This window comes from Patella vulgata, chromosome 5, assembly GCF_932274485.2.
Source record: "Patella vulgata chromosome 5, xgPatVulg1.2, whole genome shotgun sequence".
Taxonomy (NCBI): Eukaryota; Metazoa; Mollusca; class Gastropoda; family Patellidae; genus Patella; species Patella vulgata.
The window spans coordinates 2243465-2261973 of record NC_065883.2 but is presented as its reverse complement, the minus strand read 5'-3'; the positions used below and the strand labels follow the sequence as shown (position 1 = coordinate 2261973).

The 18509-nt window shown below is 38.2% G+C and overlaps 1 protein-coding gene across 1 annotated transcript; it reads left to right on the top strand.

Moving 5' to 3' along the window:
- Positions 1 to 994: 994 nt before the first annotated feature.
- LOC130012868 (FK506-binding protein 5-like) lies at positions 995 to 4174 on the top strand. The gene is made up of 2 exons (XM_056100881.1): positions 995 to 1067; positions 2094 to 4174. The coding sequence occupies exons 1-2, from the start codon at positions 1001 to 1003 to the stop codon at positions 4172 to 4174; spliced, it is 2148 nt and encodes a 715-aa protein (XP_055956856.1). The 5' UTR covers positions 995 to 1000.
- Positions 4175 to 18509: the final 14335 nt, after the last annotated feature.

The window sequence follows — 18509 nt, the reverse complement described above, 5'->3', positions numbered from 1 at the left end:
TCTAAATCTTACATAATGTATCTTTAAAATAAATATAGAAATGAAATGGGATTTAACGTCCTACTTTCTTCAACAACCGGGAAATTTGGATACAATCTAAATTTATATGTTACCTAAATTCGTCAGTAGATATATCGCTTTACATGGTTATATGACTGTGTGTGCAGTGATCAAAAGCTATGTGGTCTATGCAAGACATGAGTTTGATTCTAGGCTTCTACTTGACCCGTATAAGGATCGCCTGCCTAACCACGTGGGTTCTCTGCGGGTCCTCTGATTCTCTACCCCCTCGAATTATTGTTTATTATCGTAACAGCGCTAACAACGACAATCGAAGCTACAGTGATTTTAAAATAAGCTTTCCCCTATTTAGAATGAAACAGTTTAACTGACATTTTCAGCATATTTTCTTTACATTATCTGGTTTTTAACTATTATAGTGAGAACTGCCAGCTCTTCATCTCATCTTCCATTATTTATCTTTAAATAGAACATCGCAATTTTTAAGCTTGGAGACATTACTAACTAACACATGTTGGTCCACAGACCCATTCACTTGTTTTGATAGTAATTTTATTATCGATTACTTACATTCTCCTTGGTCCGCGGGTTTGTCTTCTGGTTTCTCTTTGTTTATGGGCGGTGCAGTTCTCCTTAAATTGCTATGTCTTCCTATTGCACGTCTTTTTTCTGGCTTCAAATGTTAATATAAGAGATAACAGGGGCTATGAAGACCTGGTTATCCCGAGTGTCAGTGACTAGTTTCGTTCATATTATCTAAATCATTATTTAGACTCAATGAATAATCGGGGGTTTGGACATTCTGTGGATTGCAGAATGTCCGCCATATCTAAGTTAAAACGCTTACATGGTCAGCCAAGCCGATAGTGTATGACGTCACTCACAGAGACTGCCGTTAGAATTATACGTCTTTAACGTCTTTACTTCAATTATTTTTCAGAAGCATACAAACAAACAAAAAAAACAACGAACCAAAATAATGGAAATGCCAAGCATGTACAAACAATTTTTATTTATTTCCATCTTCATGGTGTGTTTTGTTCATGGTAAGTTTAATTGTTGTTTCAAATTGAAAGTTTTCATTATTCCGGTTCCTTGATAAAACTATTTATTGGGTTCTTAGATTACTCATAACTCAATCTGATTAAAACACAGATCCTATTTCGTTTCGTTTTTTATAGTTCAACATTTCGTTTTACTTGTCTTTACTACACTAGAGTGTGGAAGAGTTGTTATATAACCCGCGTTCTGATTGATGTGAGGGATTAGCCAATGAAACAACCTATTGCAGCGAATTATTGGCGTGCGATACACGGAACTGTGGGTATCCTACAAGAAACATCAACGTTTATTGATTAATCAAATGTCTGACGTCATAGGCCAAAAGCCGCTCGTATGTGCCCTGACGCGACCTCCCACTATAACTGGTCAGATCTTCATGTGGTGTAGGCCATTGAAAGTATTAAAAACGAAACGAAATATAGATGTGTATTTTAATCAGATCAGATTGCGTGTAACTAGGGAATGTAGTCAAGTCTGTTTATTGGTCGGAAGCCAAGACGACTCAGTGCATAAGACGTTTTCTCGCTAACCTGGAGTTCCCGTGTTCGATCCCGTTATTGGGCGAGAAAGTTCATCGGAATTTTCCTGCTTGATTCCAACTTGTCAGTGGTGCAGGACAGAGGCAAGAAACAATGTATAGTTGTTCGGACGGGACTAAAAATCGACGTTAAACCCCATTTCGGAGAGAGAGACTGAATGACAGACCTTATAGATTTTTTTACCGTATTTATATCATGATAATTAACATAAGATATATCACCCTGAAATTAGGGATTATCAACAATTTAAATACCAGAAAATACAATTGGAAAGACAGGCCCGTAGCTAGCGAGGGGGGGGGGCCCAGCCAATGTCACTGGGCTTTATGGGCACGTTGGTCGTTGGCTTTGTATTGCGTCAAAAGGAAACGGTTAGTTACGGGCCTGAAAGGTCTTTCTACATTATCTCAAAACTTTACAAACCTAGAATGAACGATCCGCATTAATTATTATTCTAAAATTTATTTTCAGCTCGGTATTTGGATATACCCGGAGGACTTGATTCAATGGACGGCACGATTGATGATATGTCAGAAACATTTCGAGATACACCAGACATAGAAACACTGGATACTCCGGGTTTGGAACCAGTTGGGGGTTCAGATGGTGTTTATGAAGATGTAATTGAAGATATAGGTGACAAGTTTGGTGAAATGACCGAAACATTTAATGATATGGGCGATACAGATGGTGTCGACGAAGATGTAATTGAAGATATAGGTGACAAGGTTGGTGAAATGACCGAAACGTTTAGTGACATGGGCGATACGGGTGGTGTTGACGAAGATGTATTTGATGATGTGGCAAATCTAGTTAGTAATTTTGAAGAAAGGCTTCGTGAATTGATCGATGAGTTTAGTGATGTTGGGGATGCCGATATAGTTAGTGATGGTTTTGACGAAGATGTTCTTGAAAATATGAGCGATGTTGTTAGTGATTTTGAAGAAAAACTTCATGAAATGACCGCTACATTTACTGATATGGTAGATGCAGATGGTGTTGACGACGATGAGGTTGAATACATGACCAGTATAGTTAGTAAATTTGAAGAAAGGCTTCGTGAAGTGACCGATACTTTAAGTAATATGGGTAATGCAGATGGTTTTGACGAAGATGAGGATGAAGATATGACCAGTCTAATTAGTAAATTTGAAGAAAAGCTTCGTGAGATGGCTGATGCCGATGATGTTGACGACGATGGGTTTGAAGATATGGCCAGTATGGTTAGTAAATTTGAAGAAAGGCTTCGTGAGATGACCGATGCAGATGATGTTGACGACAATGGGTTTGAAGATATCTTTAGCAATTTTCAAGAAAATCTTCGTGAAGTGACCGATGTAGGAAATACAGATAATATTGATGAAGATGTATTTGAAAATGTGATCGGTAAATTTGAAGACAGGCTTAGTGAAATGACCGATACTTTTAATAATATGGGGGATTCAGATGACGATGGGTTTGAAAATATGATCAGCATGGTTAGTGATATGGGGAATGAAGTTACAGAAATGTTTAATGATCTACGGGATAGAGATGATGTTCAAGATGATGTTCAAGATGAGATGAATGATATAGTAAGTAAATTTGAAGAGAGACTTCGTGAAATGACCGGTACAGAAGAGGATACAGATGATGTTGACGACGATGGGTTTGAAGATTTGATCGATACGGTAAGCGAAATCACCGGTACAGTAGGGGATACGGATGATGTTGACGACGATGGGTTTGAAGATGTGATCGACATGGTTAGTGATATGGAAGATAGAGTGATCGACATGTTTAATGGTGTTGGGGATGGAGATGATGCACAAGAAGACATGAGTGATATAGTTAGTAAATTTGAAGATAGACTTCGTGAAATGACCGGTACCGAAAGGGATACCGATGATGTTGACGAAGATGGGTTTGAAGATGTGATCGGCATGGCTAGTGATATGGAAGATAGAGTGATCAACATGCTTAATGGTCTAGGAGATGGAGATGATGCTCAAGAAGACATGAGTGACATTGTTAGTAAATTTGAAGAAAGACTTCGTGAAATGACCGGTGCAGAAGGGGCTACAGATGATGTTGACGAAGATGGGTTTGAAGATGTGATCGATATGGTTAGTGATATGGAAGATAGAGTGATCAACATGTTTAATGATGTAGGGGATGGAGACGATGCTCAAGAGGAAATGAGTGAAATAGTTAGTAAATTTGAAGATAAGCTTCATGAAATGGCTGACACGTTTCATGATTTTGGGGATAGAGATGATGACCTCGAAAATATAAATCATATAGTTAGTGATTTTGAAGAAGGACTTCGTGAAATGACCCAAACAGATAGAGATACAGTTGACGTTGACGACGATGGGCTTGATAATATGATCGGTATGGTTAGAGATACAGAAGAAATAGGTACTGTTGACGACGATGGGTTTGGTATGGTCGATATGGTTAGTGATATTAAAGATACAAATGATGTATTTGAAGATGTCATCGATACATTTAATAATATGTACACTGTTGATAATACGATAGATATATCTGATATACTAGAAATGTCATAGATATATCTGATATACTAGAAAATGTCATTGATATATCTGAAATGTCTTAGATATATCTGATATTCTAGATAATGTTATAGATAAATCTGATATTCTAGATAATGTTATAGATAAATCTGTTACAGATAATGTTATATATAAATCTGATATATTAGATAATATCATAGATATATCAGATATATTACAAAATGTCATAGATATATCTGATATATTAGACAATGTCATAGATAAATCTGATATATTAGATAAATCTGATATTCTAGATAATGTTATAGATAAATCTGTTACAGATAATGTTATATATAAATCTGATATATTAGATAATATCATAGATATATCAGATATATTACACAATGTCATAGATATATCTGATATATTAGACAATGTCATAGATAAATCTGATATATTAGATAATGTCATAGATATATCTGATTTATTAGATAATGTCATAGATAAATCTGATATATTAGATAATGTCATAAAGATATATCTGATATATTAGATAATGTCATAGATATATCTGATATATTAGATAATGTCATAGATAAATTCGGTGATAACAAGAATATATTAATACGAGGAATGTAGGTACATTTCTTGGAACGAGTACTTAATAAACTGCTGGGTTTTGATACTCCAAATTTAAATGGGTGACTTTCCAAATAATTTAACATATCACAGTTGTATCTCATCATCGCCTTCATCAAAATAAATATCTGTAAACTGTCTTCTTTTCTCATTGCTCTCACTACTGGGCGGGAGTCGCGTTGGATCGGTGAGTAAGACGTTGGCTCGCTAGCCAGGCGGTCCCGTGCTCGACTCTTGTGTTGGCCGAGAAAGTTCATCGGGGTTTTCCGGCGTGGTTTCCCTTGTTAGTGGTACAGGGCGGGGGTCCTGACAGCTGTCTAGTCGTTCGAGTGGAATGAAAATTCGATCTCCCGTGTACACATAAAAGAATCTTTGGTAGATTGAATGGGATATAAGAGTAAGCCGTAGCAACGCTGCCCGGGAAAAATTCCCCTCGTTGCACCTGTACTGTATGGCGTATGTCCGTCTTCTAGACAACGTCGATTAGCCCTCGTCATTGTGCCATTGACATGGCTGGCCTTTAATTGAAAAATAAACTCATTTTCTGTCCAAACACAAATATCAATCTCTCCGTAAAACAATGCTTAAAACAACCATTTTGCACATTAATGACATCAAAACACATTCAAGGTTCAGGGATCAATAACTATGTCTGTAATTTAAAATTTGATACCAATGTAATTTGGGAATGGTCTACTATTTATCATGTTGAAGAGGTATACAAGTCAAAATTCTGTGGAATATAATTTCTGAACGACATTTCTAGTAGGGTAGATATTGTTTCGTTCTATTTCGTGTTATATCATTGCTTGATATAAAGACTACACAAGCCTAGAAGTCACGTCACCCAGTAAGTATTGTTTAATGGTCGAGAGCGAGACGTTAAAGGACAATATTGGTGTCAGTCATTATAAAATATGTGATAGAACTGGTTAAATACATCCCAAATATAAATTTAACACAGAGATCATTGCTACGGGAGATGAGTAACAAGCACAGGAAGAAACGGGAAGTGACGCCAAACATGACAAACACGAGTTATCCTTCTATATAACTGATTGAAGTAACGAACGATAACATACAAACGATCGAATTTCATTTCACTGATAATTCCGTTGAAGTTGAAAAGTTATTATATGGGACGGTGAGGGGGTATCTCACAATTCAAAAATAGAATTGGCTGTCACTAGATATGGGAAAACGAGAAAAATAGAAAAATCCCGTGCATTCACCCGTTTTTATTCATTCTGGTAATTTGTTCGTTATCTTTTATCTACTGACAGTCAATTCTATTTTTGAATTGTGAGATACCCTCTCACGGAACTGTGGGTATCCCAGTAGGAACATCAACGCCGATTAGTTAATCAAAAGCCTGACATCATAGGGTCAAAAGCCGCGCGTATGACACCTGACGCGACCTCCCACTACAACTGGTAGTGCAGACCAATGAAAGTATAAAAAAATAAACGAAACGAAATATAGATCTGTATTTTAATCAGCTTGTTGTATTCCATAGAATTGCGACCGGTTTATTTCAGTTCAGTTACTAAATGCCATTGAAAATTTTTATGAGAGGTGGGTGGTGGGGTCTTATGGTGGATTTAACTTTCAAGAACAAAACTGTGTCACTCCCCGCGCTTTGACTATGAGTGGGTGCAACAAAATCTTATTTAGCTATTGTAACCAAACACATAGTATTTCGTTACTGCTCTTTATATGCCTGAATGGGATAGTTCAGTTATTTCAGTAATGTTTTTTAGAGGATTGGTTGAGTTCAAATCCGGGATTATCTTTTATTTCACATAAAAAAAATTACAAGTCCTGATGTATTTTGTACTGTGTGGTGTTGTAACTCTGTAATGTATTGTAACATGCAATAGTTACGGGCCTGTCACCACCTGACATCCATTTCGTTTAGGTCATGAGTGATCAAACCTCTAGTCCTGACTAGCCCAGTACTGTTATTGATCCACGGGTAGATGGCAATGCACGGGAAGATGAAGGTCTTTTACACCATGAATCCAACCTCGTGGGTTTTCTCTGGGTCCTCCGGTTTCCTCCCACTGCTAAAGACCTCTACGCGCAAGCGAATTATGGAATTAAAATTGAAACATATGTTAGTCCCGAAATGACATAGTTTGTGACGGGTGGACGTTACCCCCTCTCTCTCTCTCCAGGTTAGAGAGCCAACGTCTCACTCGCTAAGCCATCGCGGTCCCAAGGTCACTTTGAACTTACGTATTAAAATGAAATACAACCACCATGAGTGTCATTTGACACGCGGGATAAACACAAAACATGATATGGATCACAATTACTATTTTATTTAAAGCGACGTATCGTTGAAGATTATAGCCTCGTGAATATAAAGTTTAAAGGAGACAATTCTTTAACCCAATATTATGCAAAGTCAGAGCCTCGTCTAAGGATTTGGTCGTGCGCGGCAATGTCGGACAAAGCCCGACCGTCGAGCACCGTAGGTGCGAGCCGCGCGAACACCGCAGGTGAGAGCCCGCGCGGGGGGTGGGGCGGACCCTCCCCCTAGAAAATTTTGAAAGTTGACTCCCTTAGACTCGACTTCAGAGCACTTAAAATATAGTTTCGGAGATTTGATACACTATTAGTTTTGGCATCTTGTTAAACCATGGATTGATTAATACCCTGTAAAATCGAGATTGAAACACTGCTGCGGCTGACCCGTAGACAGAAATATACCCATAAAACAATCAGAAAGACGATTTTGTAAACCTACGCACCATGATATATACTATTCAAAAAAAGTAGGGGATATTTGATTTTTAAGTGTTATTAAAGTCACCTAATGAAACTAACGAAGAAACAAATGACAAAATGAAATGAAGTTCACATTCATCGATTTATTCCAAATGATCGTTAGACTAAGTAAGGCACAGACTGACCATTATAAGGGTAAAATGATACCTGGGGTCAAACAGCAAAGTTACCACAGCATCACAACCAAGTCAGTAACGGGTAAATCCTCCTCTGTTTGCCAAACAAGCATTGATCCGACGTGGCATACTCCTAATGAGACGTCTAAGGTCATTTTGGTCCAGATTGTCCCATTCCTGTTGCAACGCAGCAGCAAGTTCTTTGACATTGGCAGGACGTTGTTGACGTTGACGTAACCTCTGTCCAAGCATGTCCCAGACATGCTCGATGGGGGAGAGGTCGGGACTCAGTGCTGGCCACGGTAATGTGGTGATGTTCTGTTGTTGGAGGTAACCTGTAACGATCCTGGCCCTGTGACATCTTGCGTTGTCATCCTGGAAGATGAAACGGCGGCCATGACGTCGTGCGAACGGCACAACATGGACTGCCAAGATGTTGTCCCGGTAGTACTGGCCTGTAACACGCCCTGCAACAACATGTAAAGCCGTTCTTCCAGCAACAGTGATGCCTCCCCACACCATAACAGAACCACCCCCAAATCGATCATGTCTGATGACGTTAACGTCTTGGAAGCGCTCGTTTCGACGACGCCACACCCTCCTACGTCTGTCCAAAAAATCAACAGTGAACCTTGACTCATCTGAAAACATCACATTGCTCCAGCGTCGATTATCCCAGTGTTGACGATCCCTACACCAACGACGTCTTGCCTGAATGTGATGATCTCTCAAACAAGGGATCACGCGAGGACGTCGGGCGCGAAGGTGACCCCTATGCAGTCGATTCCGAATCGTCTGGCCACTCACTCTCACACCAGTGTCTGTTTGAAGACGAGCGCTGATGTGATTTGCTGTGATGACACGATTTCTCAAGGCCAAGGTACGGATAAATCGATCCTGGGCTTGAGTTGTCGCCCTTGGTCGACCTGAGCGGGGTCTGTCCTGTACAGATTGTGTATCACGGTATCTGGACCATAGCCTGCTTATGACAGACTGAGAAACATTCATCGTCCGCGCCACAACCGCCTGTGTTGTGCCGATCTGTAGCATGCCAAGGGCACGTAACCTTTCATTTTGGGTAAGCCGACGCATATCAAAATTTGTTTTCTGGTCACTAAAACAATTAAACTGATGTTTCCACCCTGGAATTCAATGCCACAATGACTGTAACATTCAAAGTCAGAGTCGTGCAAATCTTGGGTTGGACCCCCATGATGATCCCAAGCATCACCTGCATTCCATGCGGTAGCTATTGGTGCGTTTGGGCGTCACATGTAACTGGAAATGTTTCTTCTGTTAGGTTCTATAGTGACTTTTTTTGTAGTCATTTGCATATTTTAGTATTATGCCCCCAAAATCAAATATCCCCTACTTTTTTTGAATAGTATAGTATTGGCACATGGGAAATACCTTGTCAGCGATTTTCAAAACGTATGTATGTTGCCGCCCAGTCTTCAACTTTTGGGCTCAGTAGGTGGCACAGTTTGGCCAGTGCGCGGCGGCGCCGCCGCCTAGTCACCATGTTAAACGAGGCTCTGTCCAAAGTCTTCCACATTGAAAACGCGAATTATTGGTCAATTTAAATCAACATTGATTTTGTTATCTTACCGGGAAAAGATGGGCTTCTGATATCCAATATATAAGATAAAATGAAAATTCTCAAATTGGCACACGAATCGCGTGTAAGAATGCTTGCTAGCGCCATTTGTAACGAAGCGACTTGATGAACGAGACTAAACATATCCCAGAAGAGAATACTACCGATGTCATTCAATTTGCACTCTTCATGTATTTCGCCGAACATAACTAATTTGAAATTACAGTAAAAACAAATATGATTGAATGTAAATCAGTTTACATACATTCATATTACATTATTATATGCGTTGCGACCCATTTGTGTCTATTTGTAGGTGCTAAAGAATAGCGATTTAGCTCCTTTAAATCTGAATGTTATAATAAATTATAGGATAAAATAAGCAGGAGATTAGAAGTCAAGCCCAGCTTACACAATGTTTATAAATAGAACTGTAATTCCCATGACTTATTAGAGAGTAGATAACATTATCCAGACACTACTTATAGTCCGGGTCTATTTAAAATCCATATTTTATTCCCATGTCTGCACCTTCAAATCGTAATTTTCAAATTCTATTAATTTCAATATCTTGTGAGAATGGATCTGTGTTGCGTTTACGCGATCGTGAAAACACCATCCTCACGGGTTATACCAACATGATATAGAATGAAAACACTTTCATCACGGGTAGGGTCGCCTGTCCAACCTCGTGGGTTTTCTACGGGTCCTCCGGTTTCCTCCCACTGCTAAAGACCGCTACGCGCAAGCGAATTATTGAAATAAAATTAAACCATATGTTAGTACCGAAATGACCTAGTTTGTGTCGAGTGGACGTTAAACCCCATTTCTCTCTCTCTCTCTCTCTCTCTCTTTCTCTCTCTCCTCGCGGATTATAGTCTCAATAATTACAAATATATATCACAAACATGATGTACAACGCAAACACCATCAAAACGGGTTACAAATGTATATCAACCACAAACATGATGATCCATTTATAAACGTGTTGTGTTTTTATTACATCTCAGTATTGAGATTGGTTATACGAGACTACGATACAACTTGTATCCCACACATAATATGATAAGTGAACGGATGTTATTAAATATTTTACATGTTAGCTCTAATCATGTGAAATATTTCAATCCATTATGTTTACACCAGATGTGTCACACACGTCCACACCCACGGTATCATTATCGACGATGCATGAGTATAGAAGCGATTAAAGTAGCTAGTCTCTAACTCAATATCATCCAAAGTCTTTAACATTGAAAACACGAATTATTTGTCAGTTTAAATCAACATTGATGAGATCTTACTGGGAAAAGATGGGCTTCTGATATCCAATATTTAAGACAAAATAAACATTAATGGTACACAAATCGTGTACCATAATGCGTTTCAGCGCCATTTGTAACCAAGGACTCGAAGAAAGAAGCTAGACAGTCATGCCAAACCAAACGGTGATGCCATATCCTGATCTGGAGAGCATGCGCAATAAATAATATCGGTGTAGACTGAAATAACCAGACGCTAGAGATTGCCATTCAATTTAGTCTCTTTCATCCAGAAAAATATTCTACGAATATATTAGTCTGGATGCATTGTCAACAGAATAATAGGTCATTGGCTAGATTATCCTGGCTTTTGCATTATCATAAACAAAGTGTAAGGGGGGTAGCTAGTCTTAAAACAAGATGTCTACGACCATGAAATTATTTTATCCATGTCATTTCAGAAACTCCATTTGATTGCATTGCCAGTTAAATATCCAATACTCATTTTTTTATTGTAAAATTTCTCTCTTCATGGGCCATATCTAAGTTCTTTAAATTAATCCTAATTCGTCGTCACGATTCATGTTTGTTTATATTAATGCAAGAATTATAGGATTTTTTGCGAGAAGGGGCACAACTCTTACTTGACTTGGCCAGAAGATACTGGATAATCAACCACATTAAAAATCAAACTCACGGTGACGCATGGGCAATGGAACTTTTCGTCAAATATTAACAACGTTCCCAAACCCTCCGTACATCGAAGACTAGTGGGTTCTGGGTGACCGAGACTACATTCGATTGCGACTTCTGGCGTATTTCGCCGAATGTAACTGATTTGAAATTTGAGTAAAAACGGAAACAATTGTATGTAAACCAGTTTATATACATTCATATTACATTATTATATGCATTGCGATCCATTTGTGTCAATTTCTAGATCCCAAATATTATCGATTTAGTTCCACGTCCCAGTTTCTCGAAATCTTAAAGATAAAATCCAAATTTTAGCAGATACTTCAACTTTGATTGGCTAAGCACAAAAATCAATCTAATATTATTCAATCAAATTACTAAAATTTGGATTTTATCTGAGTTAAAATTTCGTGAAACAGGCCCCTGGCCGTGATAATATTTAAAGATACATTATGGGAGATAAGATAAAGAGATGGCAGTTCTCGCTATAATAGTTAAAAACTAGATAGTGTAACGGTAATTAACTGAAAATTTCAGTCAAATTGATCCACTATGAGTCGAGAAAGAAGCGGGTAAATTTTTTGCATAGTCTCGGTCATCATTACTAAAATCATTTTATAAACAGCATAGTCTCGAGAATCCACTTTTTCTGATTTAATTATCAACGGCCGTTAGCGGCATATAGGAATCTAATCCAGCCAACATCGAAGGCTAGCCTGGACATCGAGAGTTTATTATGGTCTGGATAAGTTAATTAATGTCTAATTGATAATTTAGAGAACATTTCAGGCCTAAAGAAAGACTTGTAATAAGCAGATTTTGCTCTTGCATAATGCATGTTTAAGAAAATCACCCGCTTCCATTACCACACAATAACCGTTTCCTGAACCGCTCCCAGTACGCTAAATGTTGAACTCTTCACAGAAAAGGTTTAATTTGCATATCTATACAAGATAGCCTTATGAAAAAAGTTATGGCGGGCGATTTACTTACATTTGGCCCATTCGTTTTTATTTTCTGTTATACTGCCACTCACCGGTCAAAATTTACCTCATAGCACACTGTAAGGTGTATGCCCGTGTTCATTAGTCCAGTGAGAGCATAACATCAGCAGGACGTTAAACCCTATTACCATTTTTATTTCTAATATCAACCGTTCTACTTTTAAACATTATTTGGATTAAAGTTTTACGGTAAATAATGAAATCTATACATATCACGCCCGGCCCCCAACTCCAACTAATATTCCTAACATTTTCAGGGGCGGACCCAGGGTTTTGAAGAAAATGGATGCCTTTTCCGATCATTTATCGCCCCTAATCCCTAAATTGAGCCTCAGAGAGAATACGATGTATCTTACACACTTCACCTGTCACCAAGTGACCAGTGTAACGTTTTTCCGATATTTGTTAATTTAAATGGCACGTCGTGGGGGTGGGGGTGAATGGTTAGCACGTGGTTTCGAACCCCACGTGACAAGGAGTAGGGTCGCCTGTTCAACCTCGTGGGTTTTCTCCCGGTCCTCCGGTTTCCTCCCACTGCTAAAGACCCCTACGTGCAAGCAAATTGTTGAAATAAAATTAAACCATATGTTAGTCTCGAAATGACCTAGGTGTTTAATTTAGTCTAATCGTGAGGCCTATTTTTGATTTAAATAGTTGTTTAATTTAGTCTAATCGTGTGGCCTCGGGCTATATACGCTTCACTTGATAAAGAATGCAATTTTTGTCCCTTTGTTAGACAGAAGGATTTGTGAGCAAGAATTTTGAGCGAGTATGTGTTTTTATTACTTATTTCAACAGGAATATCGGTCAAAAAGGAGTTCTGTAAATTCCAGTGGAGAAGGCGGCGAAATAGAACTACAACGAATGGTATATCCACTCAAACGTATTCCAAGACTAAAGGGAGGCAACTACATTTTATCTCTCAGATTATCTCACATTAATTTATTCGCGCTAGATTGAATCGATGAAATGAAATCGGGTTTAAGGGCAAGGTAAAGTGACAAAAATTGTCACAACACCTGAAATGGGGGGGTCCTCAAAAATCATTCACAACACCTTTAGTGCCTTTATTTTGGTGTGTAGACGTGCTTGAGATGATACTGAACAATAAAAAATGGATGAAAATCAAAAATAATGATTTGGAATTTGTAACTCTGGAAAATATGAAGCAAATATACCATTCAGCACTTCACAGCTACAGGGTAAACAACTCAACATGGGAAAGCACAAAGTCTCACAGAGATACCTGAATATATACACTACAACCATCAAGACTTCAAATTTTGAAAACTATCTTTATTTTAGCACAACATGTCCATATAATTAAACTTTTATTTTTCAAATATCCTCCATTTTTTCCAAGGGACTACTTTTAGACTTTTTGTATGGAGCACCATCATAAACATCATTTGGATTAAATGTTTCGGATCTGTATGGAATATTGTAAATACTGCATCACAATTTCCTTGAAACTGCTTTTGGTTTTCAGCATTTTTTTATAATGAATACACATTGTTATCTTAATTCACCCCTTGAAACTTTGTGGCAGAAAGCATACAGATGTACTGACAATCAAAGATTGAACATTTTACTACGTTTTACAGTAAAATAATTTGTTATAAATTTTCTTCAATATTTTATTTCACACTCAACACATTGTTTAATCTTAGATTGTACACTAATAGTCCACTATTGAAAGTGGAAGGGTCCAGCTGAATGATTGATTAGAAAATATGATGTGTTTCAAATGATACTCCATAGAAATGAATTTGCCCCACAAAAATTATATCTAGGTAACAAATTCTATATCAGACCCTCAAAATGATTATTATTCTAACATAAATGAATAATAATCTACCCAAAATTTAGAAACAAGCCTTTTTGCTAACATTTACCAACACTTGACAACGGCAGCCATGATAGCTTAGATTTTGACAGTTCTGTTGTCATCGATTTACAAAACGGTCCATATGAATAATTTTGATATTAAAAGACGTGACAGTTCTTGCAAATGAAGCGCAATAGTCTATAATATAACGATTTACCACCTGATGTAAGGATAATTATGATAGTATTAGTCAAAAATATTTACTGCATTTTTATTTACCTTTCTGTGTCGAATTACCGCTCAAAGGAAGTGTTGCTCGCATCAATGAATTCATGCATGACTTATTTTTTTAATATTATCAAATCCCGTAAATGACACCTCATTTGTATTTTGATATGAAATAATCATATTCCACAGTTGTTTAAATTAAAAAATGAAAATTTTGTTTTTAAAATTAACACTTTGCTCATTGATATTAGCATAAGGTCAATGACATGCCATATATTCGGACACGAAGTCTACCTACGAAACATTGTTTACATTTATACAACGGCGAAATGTATTATTCCTAAAGGGAATACGACATAATTGTATATATGTTGATGTAAATAAAACCTTTGCATATCTATACAATGTTCCGCTAAGCGTTGTCAGTTTAACGATTATTCGCATCACTCGTCTAAACATACGAAGGGTCATTTTCAAGATTGAAAAAGAAAATGGCGGATCCAAACCCCGTAGTAGCACGACGTGGAAATCTCACACTACAAGGAAATAGGAAACCAACTCAAAAATCTAAGACTCGACTACTGTACTACATAGATCAGAGTATAAATAGAGAGATAATAGCTGTCCCCATGTTTTATCGTTTTGTCTGTAGGTGTAACCGCGATTGAGCAAGAAAGTGATAAAATTGAAATTTTCGTTTACGTGATAACACGCGAATGCACGAATTAAAGGGGTATTGACAGTGAAATAGTGCATGAGTAATAGAGTTTATTTTGGACGTTTGTATCCAAGGGCCACTATTCTGTGTTGGGAAATAATATCTTCAGCCGTGTTGATGTTGAGACTACTATGCAACAAGATGGTGTCACTTTACCTTGCTCTTAATCTGCACCAAATGAGAGCGAGAGAGAGAGAGAGGGCGAGAGAAATGGGGTTTAACGTCCGGAGGTCCCGGAGAAACCCCACGAGGGTTGATTTATATGCTCGCCAACGTGTATATAGTTCCTTGGCTTTAAGTCTAAAGAGAGAGAGAGAGAGAGAGAGGGAGAGATTGAGAGAGAGAGATAGAGAGAGAGGGGGGTTAACATCCACTCGGCGCAAAGTAGGTCATAGGCTAAGGCATACTCTTATATCGTTTTCTAACTGCCAGGGGATCTTTTACATGCACACAAATGTGTACACAGGACTTCGGGGTCAGTGGTGCAGAACCGGGTGCCTGACAAGGACAAAATGCACGTAAAAGATCCCTTGCCCAGGAAAAATTTACCTCTTAGCACACTGTATGGCGTATGCCCATCTTCATTAGCCCAGTATAGGAGCAGAACAGTAGGACGTTAAACCCTATCTCATTTCATTTCATTTCATAAGCCTTGATTTTTTTGTCCTTCCTTGTCTAAGTCTGGGCGGACTATTAACCCCCCTCTTCCTAAAACCACCAGTTTTGATTATTGATCCATGTCAAAGTGTAGATGGATCAGATTAACAAATGAGTGCGTTCATGTATAGAGTTAATTACAGCCGAGATTATACCAAAATAAAACAAACGCATAACTTACTATAATACAGCTATAGGGACTAGTGATTATTGTCATTGTTTGAAGAGAAAAATTCTTACTTCACCTAGCAAACAGGTCAATTCTTGATAACGGATAACGAGATATTGTTATCTGTGTCTGATAACAACAGATACGTTCAAAATTAGCCGCCATATTGTTGGTTTATTCATCGTAGCATGCAGGACAAGCCGCCATTTTGTCATATATTGTGTCATATTCATTTTTATCGATTCGTTGATGTCGTATTTTTTTTAACAGAAAGGGAGCTTTAAGACAAAGTCTTTCGGAGTAATACCATAATTATTTTGATTTTTATTCGTCAGTGTTGTTTTTTGTGAACTAAAAAAGAATATCTAGAACTATTTTTATCGGGATATTTGGATCTTTCAATTAAAGGATAATGTGCAACTAAGGATTACAGTATAACTGTTGTATGGAATAAGTGAATATTGTAATGACGAATTGAAGGTAAGTTGGGTTTTTTATGAATTCTTTATTTGAGTTTCAATTGTTTTCAGTTCTAAGCTACCCTGTCCAACTTGTGGGTTTTCTCCGAGCCCTCCGGTTTCCTCCCACTGCTAAAGACCCCTACGTGCAAGCGAATTATTAAAATAAAATTGAACCGTATGTGGGTCCCGAAATGACCCAGTTTGTGTCGAGTGAACGTTAAACCCCAATTCTTTTTCCGATTCATATAAATTATCTTGGTGGAGCCATGATGACTCAGAGATTATAGCGCTGATTCACGGGGAAGTTATGGGTTCGACCACGGTGTCTGTCGAGAAAGTTCTAAAGGATTTTCCAACTTGGTTACCTCTTGTCAGCACGTCTAGTCTTTTGGGTGGGACCATGTCAGGGGCGTTGTGATTTTGCGTGAGGAAAAAGATCCCGTCCGCCCCCCCCCCCCCCGTAAAAAAACACAATAAAAAAAACAAGATTGATATGTGTGTGCGCCGTTGTCGGGGTAAAACCAGGGACAAACAATTGGCGAGCGGGGTCTGCGGGGTCTGCCTACATTCAGAATAGTTTACTTCTACTTTACGATCAAGTAACCTTTTTAAAACATTACTCGGCAGAAATCCGGGCCCCTCTCGGCTCCGGGCCCCTGGACAAGTGTCCCTGCTGCCCCCCCCCCCCGCTCCACACCAGCCCCGAAGAAAACAGCCCACTAATTTTAAGTTATCTTTCCTATTAAGAGCATATAAAGGTTTCCATGTATACATGATAAAAATATAAAGCTGGGTTAGATGAAACAACAAAATGAGGTGATTTCTGTCAAACCTCCCCCCAATATCCTTGTATTTGTCGGAGTGAATGAATGACCTTTCAACAGGTGAAATATATCATATTACTCTATGTTTTGTCAAATTAGTCTACTGGTTAGGATCGATTCGATCTCTCACTCCCCCTCCCCCACCCTCTCTCTTTCTTTCGTCGAAAATTCTCAAATATTTATGTCGCCAACTTCCTCTTCATTCTAGGTTGGATGGCTGAATGGTTAGTACGTGCGCGCTGTATTATAAGGTCTGTCATTGGGTGAGCTGGCGTGGTTTCGATTCCCTGGTTCTACGACACAAGGAATAGGGTCGCCTGTCCAACCTCGTGGGTTTCCTCCCACTGCTAAAGACCCCTACGTGCAAGCGAATTATTGAAATAAAATAAAACCATGTGTTAGTCCCGAAATACCCTAGTTTGTGTCGAGTTGACGTTATACCCCATCTGTCTCTCTCTCTCTCTCTCTATAGATAATAATTCTTATTTTATTATATTATCGGTTGATCATTAAAATTATATTCATATCACTCTATTCTGGAATCAGTTTTATATAAGTGGCTTGTTACTGTATCCAATATATTCATATTATTCCCTCTATGACTGTATATTATAATTCTGATTAAATACTTTTTAAAATCCATGTGAGTTTAACTATAAGAACAAAGCCGGAAAGATGAAGAAGGCTAAACCTTAGCCCTTACCCCGGGTTAGTGCTAAATGATAAGGCCAGCTCAATTTTACGTCATAGGTCACGAGATGTAAACAGGGCTTCTAGCGCGTAACCTAACCCTAACCTTCACCCTGGACCTAGCCCCAATGCTTACCCTAACCCTAACCTACAATCTCACACCAACAATTAAATCATGTGCTCTAACCTTATTTACATCTCAACGACCTTGACAACAATTGAGCTGGCCTTAACAAATAGATTTAACCCCGTACCCCTCTACTCCTCCTTTTCATCCAATAGACAGAAATAAATGGGGGAGGACTCGGGTTTCAAATACATCGATACAAAGTTAGGTTTAACAATAACCGGCAAAATGTAAAGGAATGTTGTTGTTTTTTTTCCTCCTTGTCTGAAATATCGTGGGAAAAAGTTCACCGATCTGATTCTTGTAACAATTACTATATTGTTTACTTGTGTGTCGTGATATACGCGACTATTGCTAAATTTCATAACAAACTTGTGTCGTGATATACGCGACTATTACTAAATTTTACAACAAACGTGTCTCCAACTACACAGAAAAACTGACATTTTGTATTTTGTGTGAAACGTATTGCTGAGCTTGGGATAGTTTCATCTGATAAGAATTATTAGGAATTATCTTGGATTGATGTGTTATTATCCAGTGATGGTGGTTGCATGTGATAAGAATTATTGGGAAT